Source organism: Anser cygnoides, chromosome 10 (assembly GCF_040182565.1).
Source record: "Anser cygnoides isolate HZ-2024a breed goose chromosome 10, Taihu_goose_T2T_genome, whole genome shotgun sequence".
NCBI lineage: Eukaryota > Metazoa > Chordata > Aves > Anseriformes > Anatidae > Anser > Anser cygnoides.
The window spans coordinates 18,262,711-18,284,680 of NC_089882.1; the positions used below are offsets into that span (position 1 = coordinate 18,262,711).

Genomic DNA, 21,970 nt, shown 5'->3' on the forward strand with positions numbered 1-21,970 from the left:
TCCTCCTTGCCCCTGGCAGTTGTAGGCAGTGGCACCAGGGACGGGCTGGTGGAGTCTTGCACCTGCCCTGGGGGAATGGGCCTGGGAGAACACAAAGCTTAAACCTGAGGCTTTATCTTCTTTTTTTTTTTCCTCTTAAAGTTAATCATTGGGAACTAGCATGCTTCTGAAAGCGGTGGATCTTTTATTTCTAAGCTTGTTACTGGTCTCCTTCAGTTTTTAAATCTTTTAGTGTATGAATTTCCTTAAAATATAAGGCTGTGCCCTTTTAATGGGGTTCTCCGGTTTTTCAGGTCTTGCTGTTTTAATTGCGAGTGTTCTCGTGGAAAAATACACCACAAGAACCGGAAGAGTAAAATATGCCAAAAGGCACTGGTCGGGTGGTTTCTGCAGGGGATGTTGGGGTGGGGGAGATTCGTAAACCGACTTGTCGTAGGAGTGGAGCCGTCAGTTGGCTTGAGGAGGTTTCTTGTCCGTAGTTGTCAACAAACTGAGGGAACACGACAAAAGAATGAACCCTGCAAAACCAGTGCCTTTTGGCATTTTAATATAGGAGGTGTATTACGATCTCTAGACTGGGTAAAGCAATTGCCTTTTGGATGCAAGATGGATGGCAAGATGGCTGTTGTGTAGAATGGAGAAGGTTTGGGTTCAAGAAGCTCACTGCTTTTGAAATTAAGTATTTTGGGAAAAGCCATTCCCCCAGAGGAGGATTGCTCTGATTTTGTTTGTTTTTTTTTCTTCCCCCTCAGTCCTGGGATGTGAACCTCTTCTCTCTGGAAGAGAACTTCCCAGGGAAGCTGTGTGGGTTTCCTTTGTTTACTTTTTTACTTCTGGAAGTTCCTAGCTCTGGAGTTCCTGAGACAATGCACAGTAAGGTTTGCGGTAGCCAGCCTTTGAAGTTTCTGCCCGTTGTAACTGCACGTCCTGTTCTCCATGAATGTGAGTAGTGACAGCCTCTTATATGTGATCTGAATTTCCTTATTCTGTAATGACAGCGGTTAACTACTTGAAAGGAAGAAGACCCAGATAATGGGTAAATAAGTAGAGAACACTGGGGAAACGGGTGATCTGCATGGTCATGCAGACTGTAAGAAATTCTTGTTTCTGACTCTCCCTTAAAAAAGAAATGACACAGAATGGCTTAGAGGTGCCTTTCCCTTCCTCCCATACTTATTATAGCACTTTAAAAAAAAAAAACACCACACACAGCACCACAAAGCAGAGAGGAGGGCTTAGATTTCAGCTAAATCAATACTCCTGGTTAGGGAAGTGCTTATTTTCCCAGAAGGAGATACAGAGCTGTTAGCCCCTGCTGCTAGAGTGGGACTTCTCTATGAACATGTGTACTTGCATCGTGATGAGAAGGTGCATCCTCTGGACAGTCTTTAGTTTTTTGCCGTTTGCCTTTGTCCCTAACAGAGACAGGATTGGGAGTGAAACTGAGCGAGGTTGACGGCATTGCTGGTAAATCTGCCCTGGCAGTGCCATGTAACCAGCTGTCTGGTTAAGGAATGCTATTAATTGCACCCAGGCATTCCCGTAGAGAGAATTTACACTTCCTGCTCAAATTTCAGAGCTCAGCCCTTGTGAATAGCAGTCAAGGATTTCTGCAGCTAGACAAACGGGCACTTTGTGTGGAATGACTTGGCACCCTCGGGTCTGTTCCTGCTGACTCCGGAGGAGGGCAGGAACAATGGGGATGAGACAAGAAGTTCCACTCCTGGTCTATTTTAGGAGAGAGCTCAGCTGAGCCTAAGGACGTTGACATGTCACGGCGTACGGTCCCCTCCGCCCGGGATGGTGACATGTCAGCAGGATGCGGGGACAGGCTTGCCCACAGCCCCGTGCTGGCACTGCGGGACGGCTGCCGGCCGAGCCGCGGCCACGGCTGGTGAATGAACCGGGCCACGAGTGGTCTCCTGCAGGAAGCAGTTGGCCAGAACCTCTTCCTCTCCTTGAGAGAGGGAACACGCAAAAGGTCGTGGGTTTTTTTTTCCGAGATCACAGCTGAATGCTTTGTATTGTTCCGCTTCTGAGTCTTGGAAAAACAGCTCTTGGGCTCTGCGTGGGTCTGAGTGCCTGCGCAGCGGTGTCTGATCAGCAAGAACCTGCACTACAGGAAACACTCCTGGCGTTTATGACAGCTAGGTGATTTTATGAATTTGAGCTGGCGATACTTTTTTTTTTTTACAGTTGAGTCCAGTAGCCAGCAGCTACTTGTGCAGATTACTGTTTCGGGGCTTACTCCACACGGTGCTTTTTTGATAGTTTGCTGATACATCCCTCTCTGGTTGCACCTTCCCATCCTAGTGTTGGGTATGCCTGTGCCAGTTCGCAAGTGTAATTCATGTCCTCTTTAACTTGTGCTGGGGCTGAACAGTTGGGTATGGCTACCAACGTGGCTTGGTAGCCCCCAGGGGACCTTTGTTAGGGATATTTGTGATGCTCTTTAGCCAAATGCACGTTATGCTGTTCTTAAAGCTCTACCGAAAGTTACTTCAAATAAGAAGTCATATACTCACGGACTTAAAGACTAAAAAGTGAAATATATCTAGGGAGAGATTCATAGTCCAGTTTTTAGCGCAGTAACGCTTCTCTCTAATTGGGGCGTGCTGTGTGTATGTCAACAGTCCTCTAAAGACTATCTTAGGCTTTTCATAGCGTGCAGTAAGCTGTGGTGTCCTTCCTTGCAGAGTTGTCTGAACCACTGGGAGGCTTTGAGCCAGTGGGACGCATCTGTGGGGCCGTGTCCTTTGCTGTGGACAAAAGCCCAGGAGGCTCCTTCGTCCGGCCACGTCCCCTGCGTGCTGCCTGAGGTGCTGGGCCTGAGCGGTACCGAAACGAGCGCTGGCTTAGGGTTTGTGTGGGGTAGATAAGGATCCGTGTGACTTTTATCTTGACCTGTTCAGAGGGACAGGCAAAGACTGAACATTTTTTAGTGACTGTTCTCAAAACCAGCAGAAAAGTGACCTCTGTAAGTGGCACTTACTATAAATCTTTCCAGCCCTGTGCCAGGAGGATGTTCTGCTGGAGGGAATGACTCTGAAAGGAGCTCATCTTGCTGGCAGTTCTTAAAGCTTTAATGGATTTTTAATCTAGAGTGGTAGCCAATAAAAGTTAGCTTCTGATCGCATCACAGACTGGAGCGATTTGGGTCTGCCATATGCTAATTGTCATCTTTATACCATGAGAGCTCAAAACTGCTTATTTCCGTTTCCTCCTACGTCTTTTTTTTCTTTTTTTTGCTTGTGTTCAAGTTTCTTTGGTAAGCTGTAGGTGGCTTAAGTAATGCTTTCTTGTCTCTAGTGTAATTATCGGGGTTGGAGGCGAGATAGGGAATGAAGAGGGACAGAACCGTGTTGAAGCTTTCTGTTCCTAAAAACTGCATAAACCCAAATCCTGGTTTTTAAGGCCATTGCTGAAGAGGAAGGAAGGGGAAGGATGGAGAGCCAACCGGCAGCTCGGCGAGCCGTGGCAGCGAAACGCTGGCGTGTGGCTGAAGGCAGCATCGTGATGATGTGGGGGGGGCTGGATCTCACCTGGAGGGGATGGGGGCTTCCCTGGACCACCGGTGATGGGAGGGTATGCCATCAGGCAGTAAAGGCAGTGAATCAGTCTCCAGTAATGAAATCCCTCAGTGCTTCCCTGGATGGCAAAAAAAAGAAGGGTGCGTGGGTGGGGCGATTCTGCGAAAATGGGAGAGATCAGCTCAGGCTTTCAGCATCGTGGAAGCATGCAGCGTGCCTCGTGCTGAAGGGTGAAGGCATTGTTTGAGCTGTCTCAGCCCGTTTCCCTGCGGTGCCCTTCCAGGAGGAAAGCCGTAATGTTAGCGTGTAGCGATGGCCAAAGCCGCTGACGGGCGTTGCAGGGTCACAGAGGCCGGTCTTTCCTTAGGAGGGGGCTGTCTCTTTGCCTTCTTCCCCCTCTCTGTTCCACTGCTTCTCTATGTGTCACTTATTGCAGAACTTCTCTGCCGCTGCTGTGGAATGAGGGCTTCAGCTCCTGGAGGGATCTTCCAGCTGTCTGGATCCTCGTTGCTCGTCAGAATTCGCCTGCCTCTTGCCACAGTTTGTCCTCACGAGAGAAGGCTTGGCCTGCCTTTCCCCCGAGCTGACTTTTACGATCTGGCTTTTCCGACTGGTGATCTTTAATGGCGGCTGGGCAGATTTGCCCCAGATTCATCTGCTAAAAACAAATATAGCTGGGAGTCCTGACGTGCTGCCGTTGAGCCTTCCCACTCGTCTGAAATCCGTGCTCAGGATTTCGCTCCTGCCTCCGGTACCGCCTGCCTTGCTGCTGCTGTCGGCACCACGGGCAGAGCCTGTAAAAGCAGGCTCGGACGTGGCTTTTATGTGGAAATGCTGCTCGCTTCGACAGCAGGAGCGGTGAGCGGGGAAGGGAGGCTTCCTATTCTTGACCTTTGTAGTAAGGAATTGAAGTGCCACTTGTAGAGAATTCGCCAGAGCTGGAAACGTGGCTGGTGATGTGGTGAGGTGAGAAGTTCTGTCCAGCTGCGGTGTTAGTCCCGGGGGACAGCAGTAATTCCTGGGAACACCACTGATGGCGGGTCTCCTACCTCGGGTAGCTTGGGGCTTTGTGGAGCACAAAGCAAACCGCTCCTCTGGATGGGGTGGCCAGCCGGGGGGACATGTCGAGTATTTCCAAGGAGTTTGTTTGTAGGAAGCCAATTTCTGCTCTAGCATAATTAAAAAAAAATACTTTTAAAGGCAGTGCAACGTTGTTTGGGCAAATAGTTACACAAGCTATACTCCACCCCGTCTTGCAGAGGCTTTTTTGTTTGTTTTTGTCAAGGAACAACCGGTTTCATGCTGGTTGTGGTATTGTGGTGCCTTTTAGGAAGGAGGCTGTTAATCTATAAAGTGGGGCCTGCGTATCTCCCAAAGCTGATACGTGGGAGTGTTTTTTAAGACCCCGGGTTATTCTGTCCCTCAGTTCCGAAGCCGCACAAATCACAGTGGGCTCCTTAATTCCTGTGTCAAGCATGGGCAAAGTCTGGCTGTGGGCAGAAGTGCACCCACCGACCTCAGGCACGGTCCGGGACAGGCAGGTGCCCTCCGACTTGCGGTTTCAGGTGGTTTCTTCCTTTCTTAACTTTAACATCCCTCTAGTAAACACGTCACGCAGGGGATCAATGTCACTTAGTTTTGGTGTGGTTTGAACAAGGGGAAAGGAAGGAGAATTTTTGTTTCCTTCACAGCTGAACAACCGGATTGCTCGAGCCTTACCGGTCAAGCTGCACGGGGAGAAGGGCTTTAAATCACAAAGTAATCGGTTAGGTAAGGATGGCTCTAAATGTGATTGGGGGTATCAGTGGGGGAAGAAATTCTTGTTGATTTTTGGAAAAGAAAACAAAAAAGGAGGGGGGGGAAGTCTGCTAGATCCACTGGGTTAGTGACACTGCTGGCTGCTTTTGGAGTAAATATTTACCCTATAGAGATTGTAACATTACATAATGAAAACTGGAGAAGTTCTAATGTTTGTTAATCAGACTGCCCAAGCCCACTGATCTCAGATTTATTTCTAATCAGTTTTTTGAACTGAAAAGAAAACCATTCATTGGGGTATTACTTGCAAACTGTTACGAGATTCTTATCTTACAGAAAGCTTTAAATGTGACTCTTCAGTGATCCATCTCTGTCCTTTATCACCACTTACTGAAGGCTGCCTATAAAGTACCAGAGCCGTGCCAGCAGGTGATCCAGCAGAAAGATGAGGCTTCCTGCCCCGCAGAGCCCGCGGCTACTTTCAGCACGCTTCCAGGTTGAAATGTTGGTGTGTGATCTGACAGCGCAAGGGGAATCTTACAGCCACAAGCAACTATTTTGCTGCCAAACAAACAAAAAGGAAATGATTAATACCATAAAACGTGGCTGCAGCAAAACCCAAAGAGCTTTCCACAACACTGACTTTGAAATACCTGGTTTTATTAAACTGCCTGCGCAAATCCTCTTGCGACTTGCCGGCGTGCTTGATCCTGTTTGTACGGCCCGGTACCACGCTGACCACGGAAGGTCTTGGTTACAAAACAGGCTTTAAGGGACAAATCTTGATGAGTCCCAGATACTGGCCTTGGCCAGCAGTTGGGGAGGTGATAGAATCCTCTTTACTATTCAGCACCGTGCATTAGTGTTAAACCTGCCCTTTTGGAAGGGATTTGCACGGGATGGCTGCGTAGAGGGACGAGCGTGTCCTGTGCCCTGAGCGCTCCCCACAGCAGGTGGGTTCCCTCTGCAAAGGCACGCTGCTCCTGGTGGCACCTGGTGTCCTGTTCCACGCATCCTCCGTTGCTTGTCGGTGCCCAGAGCAGGTAGTGAAAGGACAGGTTAATGAAAGGACGGGTTTTGTGAGTGCTGGTGCTGTACAGAAGGGGCGAGGTTGGCAGATCCTGTGCTCGCTGCCCCTCTTGACAGCCCGGCTGGCAGCACGGGCGACCCCGCCGTGAGAAGCACTGTTGCATAGGAAGGAAGAAGAGCACACTCATGTTCCTCTCTCAGCTTCAGCGTGCATTAAGAAATGTGATCAAAAACCTCTGTAGAGCAAAAGAAAAGCAGTAGGACAGCAGAAATGTGTCTGCCTTTGTGAGTTTTTGCAGTTTCTGAGTCCATAACGGGGTCTCCTTTGTGTGCGTGCCAAGGAGGCGGCAGTCGTCACCGCCTGGCACTTACTGTCTGAAGTTTTCTGCCTTAAAGCAAAGCCCAGAAAACTGCTCACCTGTTTTTATCTTTGCTGAAAGCCAGGGCTCAGTACATGAGAGGGGCTGTCTGGGTGTTAATTTGATGCTCAGCTGATTGCAGGGTTTACCTCCCTGGAGGGGGATTAATAACGATAGCTCTCTTCTCCCGATGTAAGCAAGAGGAATTTTGGAGCCTTTTCACCTAATAAGCGAGCCCGCTTTCTCAGCATCACCACCTGCAGGACCTGGGCATCGTGCTGCATGGACTGCAGGCTCTCGGTTGTGGCCTGGTGCCGGTGACCCTCCTGCGGCTCGGGACGTGCTGCCCGTTGTGTGACGGGGCAGTAGGCTCCGAGTTGGTCTAACGTGGGACAGCCAGAAAGTCTGGACAAATGGTAACTTTGATCAGGTGAAGGGGATCTGTTTATCTCTCGCAAAGTGCCCTTCGTACAGCGATTACATGTAGAGCACGGCATGCCTATGTTTGCAAAGGCAGGGGACGGGGCAGGCTGGAGTAACTCAGCCCTAAAACAGGAGAGGCAGCTACAGGCTGCCTGGGTGATGTAATTCCCCTTGTGCAAGCCCCAAACTGGGTCAGGTCTGTGTGAGAAACGAGGGCAGTCTCCAGGCTGTGTAATACCTGCCTGGTGTGCCCTGCTGCCGCCGGGCAGGGTGCGAGCCTCTGCAGACATGGAGCTCCCGTGGTGGATGGATGGAGGGTGGCTGCAGAGCTGCCAGAGCCGAGGATGAGGATGGGAGGAGGACAGGCAGACAGTTACGTGGCAGGGAATTAAGCATCTCTGCACCTGCCAGGCTTCTGGAGCCCTTATGACTCCTCGAATGCCTCTGTTTCACTCTTCTGCATATGGCTAGGGCTGCTGAAAAGGCTTCAAAATTTAGGTTTTAAAAAACACGTACTTACTGCTTAAAAGAAAAATAAATCTCATATTAGAGCACTTCTGTACTGGATAGCTGCTCTCTACTGGGTGCGATTTTATTTATGGGAATGCAAGGACCCATATCTTCTCCCATAAACATTTTTTAAGGTTCTGCAACAAACAATGAAACAGAAGAATACTGATGTGAGAAGCTCTGTCGTGTCGTACTTTGGAATGTTTACTGCCATTACAGCACTTGGGCTTTTCCCATTTGTTTAAGAAACCTTAATTCATTTCTTTCAGTAGTGTTTGTATTTCTTCGCTGTTTTTGGTTGGTGCTGACTTCCTAGGATAGCGAAGCCTGTAACTTTTTTCATACAGTTCTGTTGGTACCGTTTCTGGCAGATGGGATGCTACGTGCCTTCTTAGCACTGTATGGTCAACATAGAAATAAATCGCCTTGCAATCCCAGATGACCAGCAGAAAGCTACGAAGGTCGCGCTGCTGACCACCTCCTGAACTGCGGGGAGATGTGTGCAGCTTCAGGATTACAAGTCGGAGTACGACCTGGCTATTTCTAAGAGTAAAATGTTGGCTGTTTTCCTTAGGGCTCTGTATCTGCTGGAAGTGGACGTTGTAGCTATTTAAAAGCGAAAATAAGCTACCATTCTGAAGTATGCATAGATTTTAGAGAACTTGTGATCGCTTTGTGTCTGCAGCCCAGGCCTGGAGGCACCAGATGTCAGAAGTCAGCGCTCCCGGAGCCAGATTGCCTGGGAGCCGGATTGCCGGCGGTGGCAGGGCTCGGTGCCTGCCCCCAGCAGAGCACGAGCTGAATGCATGCACTCAGCCTGTGTGAACTGGCACGGCTCCACCTGAGCTACTGGAGAGTTTGGCCATTTCTCCCATCTGCTTGGCGAAGCCAACTTATTCTGTATGCCACACATAAGAGTGTGAGGGCTTGAGCTGTCTCTGCCCGGTGGTGAAGTGCTACCCGGACCTAGTGGTGAAAAGCTTCCTATTCCAATCCGAACCTACCAACGCCTGTCCTTCCCTTGTGTTTTTCTTCCCTTCTGCTTTCTCACAGACACTTTTCGATGTTATTGAGGAGCTGAGAGAGGGAAAGCAGGAACTGATGACTTCAGCTGGAATAATTCAGCATTCCTGTCAGTTAGATTTTCAGCCCTGCTCCAGCAGACTTCGGTTGTCTTTAACCTTCGAGTTTCCAAACTCTTACAGATACTTCTGAAACACAATTGAAAAATGACATTTTTCCACTTCTTGGAATTTGTGGCTATGTATGCTGCTTTATCTGCTTAGGAATCTTTTCTTAAAGCCATTTAGTTCCCAGGCGTTTTATAGCTTACACTTAAGATTTGGCGTAAGTAGGGGGCAATGGAAAAAGAATGACAGGAGGGAGTGTTTTCTGCGTTCTAGGGGATGAGCAGGCCATAACTCTTGTTTTTTAACATACCCTTTGCATTACATTCTTCAAGATCAGGGTGCCTTCTTTATTATACTTTGAGGAGTGTATTTCTTTTCATCCATCCTGCACAGCCTCCTCGTGATAATTCTTCGTGCATGGAAGAGGAGTAACCAGATAGGGCCAGGGCAATCCAAGTCACAAGTTTACCTCTCTTAGGCTGATCCTCTTTCTTGTGCTTCACATTTGGATGGTAGTGAAACTGTTCACATAAGGTATTTATACTGAGTCCTCCCGCTGTGTACATGTCAAGGATACAAAGAGGTGCGTTTTTGAATTAGGTAATTCAGTGGTTCTCGTATTTTTTCTAGAAAGGTGGACCTTTATTATCACAGTACCATGCTTATGGCATCCGTTTTCTACACAGGGTTTTATGCACAGTCTGCTATAAATGTTATTTAAGGCTGACAGTAGATCCATGCTTTTATATGTAGTAATAGTGCTATGATCTTGAGCCTTGGTGCTCAAAGGTTGGGATTTGCTGGGCTCCTTATGTACCTCTTTGCTCTCTGTTGCAGGGCTGCCTCACAGTAGACCATGAGCAGGTAATGCACAAGGAGCACCACTGGGAATCATGTCGGACGAGTCAATCTCAGGGAGTGATCCGGACCTGGACCCGGACTTGGAGCAGGAGGATATGGAAGAGGAGGAGGAGGAAGATGAAGAGGAGGCAGCGATGGAGGAGGACAACGATGGGGACGACGAGGAAGACTTACTTGATGAGAGTGGTAAGTGAATGGGGTGGAGTCTGTGCATACATTTGTTATACAAATCTGTTGTTACAAATTTTGGTGAGCGACAGTGGGAGGGTTAGGGTTTGTCCAGAGATTGGTAGGGAGAAGTGGCTGTTTAAACAGGTTATGTGCCTGTTTAGTTTAAAAAGGGATTTAATGTAGGTTAAATTTGGACTTCCGGGCAAAACAAATGTCCACAGTGTAAACAAACTACAAGTATAACCTGTAAGGAGTATAGCATTTATAAAATAGCTACAGATTCTAGGGAAGCAATTATATACAGAAGCAAATAAATCAACTTACAATTATCTGTATTACTAAAAGGATCCAGTGCAATTAAGTATATTTACATCATTGGCTTGCCAATAGGTAAACAATTTAATGGATTCCATGGGCAATTATTGCTCCCTTAAAATAATCCCCTTTAGGAAAAGGGAATTGTTCTTTTCTGACAGAGTGCAGGGCTCCTTTACAAAAGGTGGCAGTGCTGACTAAGTGAGTTGTCACCTTCTGTCCTCACCTAGTTATAAGTGCCCCACGCGCCTCTTCAGTCAGGACCAATGTAGCTGTTTGTGGAGCTCTGCTCTGCAGGTTATGTTCAAGCAAGGTTAGGTAACTGTTCTGGTTCATAGCATGGTCCTAGAAATGCGTTTTGCCCACAAGAAGGACAGTGTTGGAGGGCACGTAGTGCACGGCTCAGGTGAGAATTGGGTGCCACCTTTGTCACCAAACTCCTTGTGTCATTAAACCACAGCCCAAGCCTAGAGATGTCACTGTATTTGCGTACTTAAAAACTGTGGTTTTTTAATAACTTCAGAGCATACAGAATTTCAAATGCACCTTCTTCAGCCTACTGAGAATAGATCTTCTTTTCTTAGTGTAGAAGGTGTTAAATACAGGTACTTCTGTCTTCTTCCAGTTCTTAAGGTATTTTTGGTTTCAAAGTACCTTGTCCTTGAGTTTTGTTTTTTATTCTTTCAGCCACTTTGAAGATGCTGTTTTGATTTAAAATGCTTAGAAAATGTCTACACAAGTTTTATTCCTCTGATTCTATTCACATGACTTTTTCTCATGAGAAAGTAGTGGAAATGGCAGTGTTTGGTTAAGAAATGAGTTACTGGGCTGCAGATTGCTCAGACTGACCTTGTCACTTTGTTCACAGGAACCTGTACTCAGCAGAGCCTTAAGAACCATGACGTTCTAGAAAAACTTCTATTAACAGAGAGGAGTGGCTCTGTTTTGTGTCCAAGTGGGTCACTTCCTGTGGCTGTTTTATCAGAGACCTATGCTTTTAATCGTCTACGTCAATATTGTTGTGGTTGAATACTCGCACTGTTCCTCGGGATTATTCTTTCCAAACAAACTGAATTAGTGTATGTATCTCAGAACATTGCTAACCAGTAATGACAGTGGTTTAATTTTTTCTTAAAACACTAGGAACATGCTTATGCTTTGTATTTCTTCAGAGACTAATTAAAAATAAATTTTAACAAATGTAGGAAATGAGGAGTGAAAAGAGAATTTACATGTAGTTAACAATGGTTTTGTAGTTTTCAGCTACAAGAGAAAACTTTATCTTACACAATGTGAGCCAAGCTAGGATTCCTCTGAAGTTTCAGGTTTTCGGCTTTAATTCTGTTCAGCAGAATATCAGGATGCCTCCCGTGTGCTTAGCTGTGAGGATATTGCTTGCTGTGGAATTGCGCACTCTCTTTCTTCACGGCTGTGGAGTGACTCAGATGTTACTTGGCATCTGTTTTGCCTTAGATCTAATATAAAATCAGTCCCCTGTTATTTGGCTTATGAATATGGCTAACTGCAGAAATAAGAGGATCTTTTTGTGGATGTGGCACTAAGGGACGTGGTTTAGTGATGGAACTTGGTGGGTCAGGTTGAAGGTTGGGCCTCAAGGTCTTTTCCAAGCTAGACGGTTCTGTGACTCCATGTTGTTTTGTCCATGTAATATTTATAGTCCTGTCTCTTTGTAGATGACCCTCATTCATAAAATTCCTCTTCAGAATGCTTACCTTTCATTCACAAGCAGGAAGGAAGAGCTCTAATGGTTTTACTACAAAGCTTTTAAAAAGCTTGGTTCTCTGCTAGAACTTTGTTCTCCCCGTTCCCAGCTGTGCCCATCTCCCCTCCTAGTATTGTGGTTATTCTGAGGATGTTCCATTAGGGATCCTGGGGTATCCTTCCCCTGTAATGGAGAAACAGTAAAAGATTTAAAAGATTAATTTCTAGCAGTAAAAGATCTAAAAGATTAATAATCTTTCACAGTTCCTTCCTTGGAAGGGCAACAGGCGGCGTATACATTTTCCCCAGACTGAAAACGATTACTCATTTTTAAATTGTGTTGATAACAACAAAACTAACATTTTTATAGTTTTCTTACAAAATAGTGACTTTATTTTATGGAAGTAGGTTTTCTGTGTTTTGGTGATGATTCAGATCATTAAGAACAATCCAAGGTGAACGTAACGTCCCCACCTGTTGATGGCAGGTGTCACTCTCAGGCTTACCGGGGACTTGCTCTTTGTACATTCAGCCTGCTCCAGTCCTTTTGATATGTTGTGTGGGGAATTAATGCAGTGACTTGTTTCAGAGTTTTCTGAGTTCTTTGTATTTTCCGCATTGAGGGTCATCTTCAGTTTTGATGGATTTTTTCTCAATTCTGCTCAGAACCTGAAGTTTTGTTTGCAGTTAGTATGGACTGTTACGGAGATGATTTAGAAGTTCGTTTGGACTCTTACCGTGCAAACTTACTTGATGAAAGCAGTTACTAAACCCTGCCTCCAAGGGAAAGGAGAGCATGTGGGCTAGTTTTTTTTGGCTATATAGCTTGCATCCTTTGTTCGTTTCTTCAGTGCTGGTCAGTTAATGAGCCATAGCGTCATGTGCAGGAGCGCTTAGAGTTTTAGTCCTTTCTCCAGTGTACTTCATCCAGGACATGCCGACCGTGATGTCTGCATCCCCTCCCCGGCGGGTGCCAGGTTGCACGCCCGTCCTAGCAGCGTGCTGTAGCCCCAGCCAGAGGCTTCCCCTGCCTTTCCAGCCTTGTCATCCCTGCCCACTGCATCTGTTCACATCGCTTGTGGGTAGCAGCCCGCGTTTAATCGTGTTTGATTTTGTGATAGCAGTGCATGACTGCTAAGAACTTTAACTCCCTAAATCCTTTTTGCTACAAGTGTGATGTAGTCATGACTGTAGAGATAAAGGATTCTTTCAACTCCTGCACTTCTCCTCTGATCCTGGCAGTTGCTCAGGGCTGTGTAGCACTCCACAGGAATAAAAGCTAATCTGAACAAAGAGGAAACAAACCTCCAATATGGATTTTGCAGATGAACAGTCCCTCCATTTGAAATCATACCTCAAAGCTTTCTCGAGGAAAAATGGAGTGTTTGAACAGGTCCTACTGTAATGTTCTGTTTTTTCATTTTTTTCTGTATATCTTTGGATCAGTCTGATGGAAGTGTCTGGAGATCATTGTCTCTTACTCATACATATTGCTGTCATTCTGCTATTAATAGTCATAGCAAGTTGCTTGTTCTCTTGCCTCTGAGAACATGGGTTAACACGTTTTTTTAAGTATATTTCAGAGGAAAGTGTTAAGAGCTGATTGTTTCAGGTGTCTGAAAGGTGCCTTAAGCAGGCAGTCAGACACTGTGCTCAGGCTCCTGTTTGTGTTTGCATGACGAGGGGGTAGGAGCAACAGATAGGGATTGAAATCTGTACTTCTGGAGTACAGCAGTAGACAGCTTTCTGTTACAACCCTATCACTGCACTTCTTAATATGCACATGTGCTGGACCAGGGGATAGCCAGTAACAGCATACTAGAGACTACTGCTGCGATATTGCACTATCCATGCAAGTAACCTTGTCTTCTGCCCTGCGTTGCCCACTTTGCCTGTTTGTCTCCTGTCCCATGTCCTCTTCCTTTCCCCAGGTGTGGGGGCATGCTAGCTCCGTGGCATCTGTTGGACTGGCGGAGGGCAGGAGAAGATGGAGGCAGCCTGTGCTCCTTCTTCCCACCTTGAACTTGTACTGCTCCTCCTCCCTGTTGAAGTGCTAAAGCAAAACCAAGCTGGTCTGCATGGGGGTCTTACGGATGCGAAGGGGGCACAGTTGTGTTGGCGGTACGGAGCTGCAGGTCCCAAGGGAGTGGAAGGACTTGCAGGTGCTGGTTTTTCTATTGCATTGCAGCTTCTTTGCAGGGTGAAGGCACCAGCATCAAGACTCAGCTCCTGCTCAGAGGAGACCAGAGGGAGCAGATGGCGCAGGAGGTCAGAGAGGGGAAAGGCCCTCCTCTTCACCCAACCCTCTCACAGACCATGCTCATCGCTGCCTGTGGTATTGAATAGCACCATGCTAGTTTCAAGTAGGATCACCTCTTGCTTGTGCAGCGTGTTGCAGAACACCTTTCTGTGGCTGCTTTTTGTTTGAACTTGAGCACGCCGCTTGTAGTTGTGGCTCTGAGTTTCCCAAACACTGCAGCAGAAGTACTTCACTGTGGGGCAGATTTGTGAAGATCTTTGCTCTCCTTGGACTCTTGCTAAAGGAATGACTTTCTGGTTTAAGTGGTGCTGCTGGATCAGCTTTGCTTATAATTTTTGCGTAGTGGTTGGGGGAAAAGTTGCTATAAAATCATAGTGAGAATGGACTTTGTTTAATGTGCTGTTCCTTTGTGGCTCTTTGTAGCTCATCACAGTGTGTGTAGTGAGGGGTACGGGTACATTGCTTGGGAAATTGAGTTGCAGGTAGCTGGAAAATTTTCTTCTCTAACCTGAGGGGGGGAAAAAAAGTAGTTAACGCCACGGTTACAAGAAATTACTGGAAAGTATTTGTCTAAAGTGATGTGGAAGTGTGGATTAATATTCTCCCCTTCTTCTGCCTGCAGTCTGGAAGTGAATGGCCCTGCTGGAATGGTCCATGAATCTATCCTAGAGCTGCCTCCCTTTAGGAGATCTTTATTCAGGTGCTTCCATCCCCAAACTTCCATCTTTTCTCCTCCCCCAAGAAAGTGCTGGAACAACAAAATTGTGGTGCTGGGGGGGACTCTCCAGCTGAATGTGTGGGGCTGGAAATGGAGCAAGCTTCTGTCCTTACAGAAGGGAAAGTCTTTGGTGTAAATCTGTTCATTTAACAGGATCCTCTACTCATTTACTTCAGTTTTGGCTTCTCTGAAGTTGTTCTCATAAATGAGGTCATGTCATACTGACTTTTATGAAACTGAGAGGCAGAGGAAGTGTGTGGAGACAGTCTCCTGAATAACATGCTGCTAAATGATATCCTGTTTTAAGTCATTTCGTATCCAAATTTAGAATGGCCTATACTGCAGGAGGAGGAGGGAAAAAAAAAAAGGCAAAGGGGAGCTGCAGCTAGAAAGTAATTTACCTGCACTTTTTACTTGAAGTGATTGGTCCTTCTTATACTGGTACAGGAGATCAGTCCCAGCAACCTGAAGTCTTATTCCTTCTACTTTTGACCAGACTGCACACCGTGTTGTTGTGGGAGGCACTGGCTTCAGGTTGTCCCCTCCAGAAAGTGGAATGCTCTCCTAAAAATATGAATACATACTTAGTTCTCTAATCTCTCGAATCCTTTTTAGAAAGCAGCTTTGCAGATCTGCATTTTCGGGTGGTCTCAAGGGCAGATGGGCATCCTGAGGTCAAGGCAGCCTCCGAGGCTGTGGCCACTCGCTGAAGAACCCTTTTTAATGAAATGCTTCCATCTGCTGTGGGACATGAGCACGGTGGATGGGATTGTTTCTTGCTTGCAGTCGGAGATGGGCAATACGCTTGCTTTGGTCTCTTCACCCTTGCTGTTTAGCCAGCAGCTGGTGGCAGGGGTAAGGAGAGGCGTGGGCCTGTTGGTGTGAGCTTGGCATGGAAAGGCAGCTCTGCTCGGGGACTGCAAGTGGGGGAGTCTGCAAAAAGGCTTGTGGGGAGGGTAGGGGGAGCAAACAAAGTCAGGAGTTGCCTCTAAAAAAGCACTGGAGGTAATTTGGAAAATTCCTTTTTATTAAGAAACTTAAACCTTGCTATATTGTGTGTATGTATGCCAGTGATGAGTGCCAACAGGTAACAGTCCTGTGACTTAATCTGCAAATTCCCAGTTGCAGAATGCAAGGTGGATTGGGGAAAGTGGAAGCGGTGACTGACATCTTCCTGTGTTTTTTTTTCTTCTGATGGACTTTATCTTGACTCTAATTTCAGTTACTTGTGTCTGGATGCAGCTCCCTCTAGAGTCCTCCCACGTTATTTCTGAGGAAGCCAGAAGGCTGTACGCTGAGGGAAGCACACCTCAGCGGCAAGTTTGCTGCCTCTGCAAAGCTCGGGGCTATTGCAAGCCTGGGAAACCAAACCTGAACTTCCCTGTACCGCTGTGCACTCTGCTGGTTTTGAATTAGCAGGAAGATTTCTATGCTGGTAGTGACTCTGTGTAGGCTGTCTTCCAAGCTAATAGTTGCATGCAGGCAGGATGGGGTGTGTGATATTGTAGAGGTGCAGAAGTAATCGGCACATGCAGAAGAATTTACTTATGAATTAATCTTGCATATTGGCCTGCGTCTAAACCTTATGGAATTTTCATGTAGTTTCTGATAACAATAATCCTTACGGATCAGAACACTTAGAGGTTTCATTGTAAGGGTGTAGGCTGCGGGACAACCTCAAGGCAGTAAACTTGCATTTAACTGCAGGTATTTAATGCATTTCGGAGGTGGGTTGCTGTAGCTAAGAAGCTGTGGTTATTTTTAATGCTTTCTCACTCCCTGGAAAGGGCAGGAGTATCTGAAGTAGCTTTGTGCCTGTTAAACATACATTCTCTGCCTCTGCAAATCTTAAATTTCAGAGTTGTGCTGATTTCCTAAGAGCCAAAAAGTTAGGAGCTGGCTGTCCTCTGTGTCCACAATCCTGCTGAATAAAATACAAAACTGAAATCGGTAGCAAAAGTGAAAAGAGACTGGGTACTACCACTTGTTAAGTAATGCAGAAAGATGCTGAACTTGCAGGAGGAAGGTTTGAATCCCGAATGGGCAAAAGCTCCCCTGATTTCTCTGGAACTCCTTGTTACAGCAGGCTGCATCTTTTACCCGTGGGTTTTATGCAGCATGGTCTGTCAGAAGAAACATGGGGTTGTGTCGGTGGGGTGCTGGAGAGGGGTGCTTGCGGATCTGGGGGCTAAGGGCAGGGTTTAAGTTAAGGGCAGGTGGTCAGAATGGGGAGGAGCAGCGGGGCCCGGGGTGTTTTATCCCAATCCTGTGTTTTACCCACCTCGGGCGAGGTGCGGCTGCGGGAGGAAGGATGCTGAGCGGTGCTGCTGCCCTGACCCTCCGCGGGGCGGTGCAGACTGACGGTGTCTCAGCCGCCCAGCCTCGCGCTGCCCAAAAGCCACGACCCTTTCCCTGTCTCCTCCACTCATCCTAAGCAGGGGAAGTACTAAAATGTCCCCGACTGCTTGCCTCCCTCCCAGGCTCTGACAGCAGCTTCCTTTCCTGAGAGCGCGGCACGAAGTCTGGTGGCGTGGAAGTGTTGTGTAACTCCACAAACGACTTGCTCAGCCGCTCTAAAAGGAGGCGATGACGCCAGAGCTCTGCTTCTTTCAGACCCGCTGGCTGGCACAGCGATGGCCGAGCTCCCGAAGTGATGCACTGTTACGGCTCGCCACGCTTTCTTCCCCCCTCTCCTTCCTCCTTTCCTTCAACCTGTCGCATATGTCGGGATACAAACCAGAAATCCTTCTGTGTGGCTAAAGAAAAGCCCGCGGCTGCGGCTCGGCACTGTGTGTGTGGATTTTTCCCAGGGTTTTTTTACCTGCTGCCACACGCTGGCTGTTCTGAAAGCTGCCACAAGTGTGAGTAGCAGCAGTGCAGGGGGAGCGGAGTCAGCGAGCAAGAAGCTGGTAGCTGGACCAAGAACAACCCCAAGTCCTCCACACTGAGCCCAAGCATCCCATTTCTTCCTGCTGTCCTGATAGGCTTTGCAGGGCTTGGGGCGGGGGGGAGAATTGAGCTTTATTGGCCAGAAACCTGCATTTCTCTTTATCATAAAGGAGCCCGGGAATCTCTGACAAAGGACAGTCAGGCTCACTTCTCGGGCAGGTTTTGTCCCTTCTTCCCCGTGCTGTTTTCAGCTTTGTGTCCCACCTAGTCATTGCTAACAGCTACAGTATTCCACCTGCAACTTGCGAAACCATAACGAAATCACAAGGAAGCGAATTAGCGAATTTGTAACCTGGTGGTTTCCCTCTTGAACAGGTAGGGAGTGGCAAAGTCGCTTTGCCAAGGTCGCCTGATGAAGCCGTGGTGAAGCCGAAGTCACAGTTCTCTGCTTTACGTTTCATGCAGTGCCCCTTTTATTTTCAGATGTACCAGGCAGGATGGAACACTTCTGTTCTGAATTTGAGTTTAAGCTGTGCAAGGGCTCATTTTCGTTCTTTCTTAATTTATCTGGCATTGTGCTGGTTTAATGACTGGTTAAATAAAATGCGTGTGACTGGCTGTTGTAAAAATAGAGTATTTGTGGCCAAGCAGCAGCAGCAGATTTGGAAGGAGAGGGAACTGTTTCAGTTAATTTACAGCTGTTCTTCAGACTCTGAAACACAGCACCACATCACAGTTACTTGCTTAATTTGTTACTTTAAATTGTTGCGCTAGGCTTTATAGAAAGCTGCAGAAATGAACTTTTGTGAGCGATGAACCAGAGTTCATCATCTAGATCAAAGTTTTTGATACAATAGTTATTTTTATACCCAAATTAACACTTCAAATTTTATTTCGATGCACTACCTGTTTCTAACAGCAGCAGTTTGTGCTACAGATGTTGAAAAGTCTTATTTGTGTTTTCTTCAGCATGCAGCTTACTGAGTAAGTCTGAAAACAAATTTAAGTAAGAATACAAAGACGTTTTCACTTGTTAATGTGAAGAAAGGAATGAGACAGGAGAAGGCTGCAAAATAAAAATCTTTTGGGGTTAGGTGAACAGCAATTTCTAGTTTAATTCTGTCCAAACAAATTCTGTAATTTAAGTACTTGAACTATTAAAAGCACTCTTTAAATGACACTTGTGTACTTCTAGCTTCTGTTTGTCAGCTTTGCACTTAAATGAAACTGGAATGGAGTTAAAGTTGTACAAAATCACCCTTTTACAATGCACAAATACCTCGTGGTGGCAGCAGCAACGTAGCAAGCTATAGGAGGAGATGCAAAACAGCTTCTTGAAGGATATAACTGAAAAATACACGTGCTGGGATTGCAACTCAGTGGACTTTTTGAATAACCTGTTGATAAATATCTGATATAAATCCCCTGGCTCCGACAAGATGTGACTATTTTAACAGCTGTTTTGCTTCAGTGCACTTAAATTCAGTACATTTAAACAGTCCTGGAATATCTGGGTGGTGAGGCTGAAGCAGGGCATGTTTTGTCACAGGGGTTCTCTGAAAAGCATTTGCAGCATGCCCTGGTTCACCACTGTACGGTTTAGGGTTAGGTTGTTGTGAAGTTACGTGCAACCACTCTGCCCTCCTTATGATTTCGGGTTCCTTATGAAGAATAGGCTTAGGTAGCAAACAGAATAAGCCAAGATTTATATGGATATAAACAAAAATCTCCCGAGTTCCCTGCCGTATGGAGGAGTTAGTGGCAGGAGGAACTTTCAGGTCCAGCTTCCCGTGTGTGTAGGCAGATCTGGGTGTGAGTTTGAAACCTCGTGGTTTTCTAGTGCTCAGGGGTGCTGGTGCTGCGTTGGCTTGTCAGGTGGAGAAGAGCCGTGCTCTGAAGTGCCTTTATCTTGGTGTTCTATGAAAAATGTAAATTTTGGAGTGATTGGAGCAGGGGAGCCTGCTGTGTCACTGACTCGGGAACCTCTCAAGCGGCAGGAGTTTGCTGACCAGCCCCTGGTGCGGGCCCTGTACCTCACCAAGACCTCGCCTGTGTTGGGGATAGCCGAGACTGAAGCTGGGGGAGGTGTCAGGTGCTGGAGGGGAGGGAGCTCGTTCTTCCTGGCCTCACAGGAACACTTCGGTGAATGGGCTTATCGGTAACGAACTCACCTTCCAGGAGGAGATGACTTTTATAAACGGGCCGTTTCTGGCAGGCCCAGTTTGTGGCTGTGTGAACACGTACCTGTGGTGGTGGTGGCCTCGCCAGTGAGGCTGCTGCGAGCAACGAAGCTCCTCTCTGGTTTGCACCCTAAGGTGAAGGAAATTGATTTTTTATTCCTGTGTGGAAAAGGGCAGGTGCATGTTGTCTCTGATGTGATGAATTCCATTTCCCTGTGCTTGGGTGCTGTAACAAGCATGCCTTGGAAAGCACCCAGCTGTATTTACATAAATACTTGTCTTTAAATCTTGCTTCCCGGTTTCATAAATCTGCTAGGTCAGATGCTGAGGTCATGCTCGGTTGCTCATTCCAACCCTACAAAGCCCTTATAAGGCCTGCTGTGAGATCCTTGGCTGTGTACTTTTAATATATTTGTCCCTCTTTCGCCCCTTGATAAACATGGTCTTTGTAAGAGCCGTGCTGACTGAGTCGGTGGCCGGTGGGAGCGCCGCACGTCGTGCTGCTCCGTCCCGCAGCCCTGCGGGTCTGTGCCAGGGCTGCTTGGACACAGCCTGCTTCGGGCTGGTTGCACCCGTGCTTGTTTTCTCCCCCTCCAGCTTGTTGCCTCTTCCAAGCAAAGAGCTGCCTTCATCTGCAGACAGATGCTCACAAAAAGCCAGCTGATTCACTGCGTGCCCGTCAGCCCAGGTTTGCTGTCTGTTACTGCACAGGGTCTGCCTGCGAACGGCGGCGGGTGAGGACCAAGTCCCCGCGGCGCCGAAGGAGGCTGGGCAGGACCTCCAGCTCTTAGGGGCTCAACCGCAGCTTTAAGTGCTCCTTTCCTCCTGTACCTGTCCTTCTGGTGCAGACAGGTGGTGGGCAGGAAGGCGCGCTCAGAATAAGCTTGTGCTCCACGAATTCCGCACATTTATTTCCTTAAAAACTTAGAAATGTCACCTGGAGCCCTTGTGCTGCACTGAGAGCCTTCCGCAGGCACGCAGCAGTCGCTGTTGTAGAAGCGGACGGACGGATGCTCTTTTGCCTATTATTGCGCAAAGGAGTTCAAACCGCTCAGGTTTCGGGCTCAGCTGTCCGGGTTTCTTGCAAGCTAGCAGGCTTCGTGCAGATAGCTCGCAAAATCGCAGATCCTGAGGTTGTTCTCAAAGCCAAAAGGCCGTGCTCTTTTTGCAACCCGTTCCTCCTTTTAATTCGGCGGCGCTGTGAAGCCCGGAGGCGCGGTGGCGATCCCTGACCGGATCCCTGGCCCTCCTGTTGTCTGTTGGGATTCCCCTTGCGCGGGGCCCCGCCGGAGCCGGGGTGGTTATGTAAGGATTTTTATTTTATTCTCAGCCTCGCTCCCTGCCACTAGTTGAACTGGCTCGCGGGCTGCATGAATGGGATCCGATCCCAACGGCACGCAGCTCTGCCGCTCGAGCCGGGGGAGAGGAGCGAGGCGTCCCCCGCGCGCACCCTCTCCGCCGCCCTCGTCCCCTCTAAGCCCCGTTCCCTGGGCACGCTGAGGGTGCCGCAGCTGATCGGCGTCGCCTCCTGGAGCCCAGCCGGCCAGGCAGCAGAGCACCGGGCAGCACGGTCCCCGGAGGAACAGCGGCCACCTGGGGCAGGGCTGTGGCGTTTGCCTCAGCCAGGGAGGGGAGAGTGACAGTTTTTATTTAGACTGAACCCGAGGCGTATTTAACCAGTTATGTAACGGTGACCCTGGTCCGTCTCAGCTGAGTTCGGGGCAGATATATGCGCGCCGATTCCCAGCACGCCGCCTGAGTGGATTCGCGCACCGGGAGCTCCTCACCAAAGTTATTTTCAGAAACCTTAAGTGCAGGTTTCCCCGCCTGGACCCGGGACTGTTTTATCAGGAGGCATTTCCTGCCTGCGAGCTGAGCAGCCAGCAAGGGCGGATTGAGCGCTCGCCAGGCTGAGGGCAGAGATACCGACTTGTTGGGAGTGACTGGAAACTTTTCCCGAAGACCCTGAGCCCAGAATATACCGGGAGGGCCGGGAGCACGCGGCCACGTTGAACAAGTGCCGGGGCAGAAGGTGGTGCACGGAGCAGCATGTTACTCCTGGATGAGTCCCAGCAGTTCCCAGGTAGGACGCGGGTGTTTTGTTGTCCTTCGGCT

General features: G+C 47.9%; 1 protein-coding gene across 4 annotated transcripts in view; it reads left to right on the forward strand.

Moving 5' to 3' along the window:
- RAD54L2 (RAD54 like 2) overlaps nucleotides 1–21,970 on the forward strand; it is a 65,460-nt gene that overhangs the window by 12,955 nt on the left and 30,535 nt on the right. For 3 of the 4 annotated variants that reach the window (XM_067003293.1, XM_067003294.1, XM_067003292.1), the window contains exon 2: nucleotides 9,577–9,786. In XM_067003293.1, the coding sequence (XP_066859394.1) occupies nucleotides 9,633–9,786 (154 nt within the window). In that variant the 5' untranslated portion in view covers nucleotides 9,577–9,632. Of the gene's footprint in view, nucleotides 1–9,576; nucleotides 9,787–21,204; nucleotides 21,939–21,970 lie in introns of those variants that run through there. The other variant, XM_048054364.2, reaches the window with a different exon arrangement.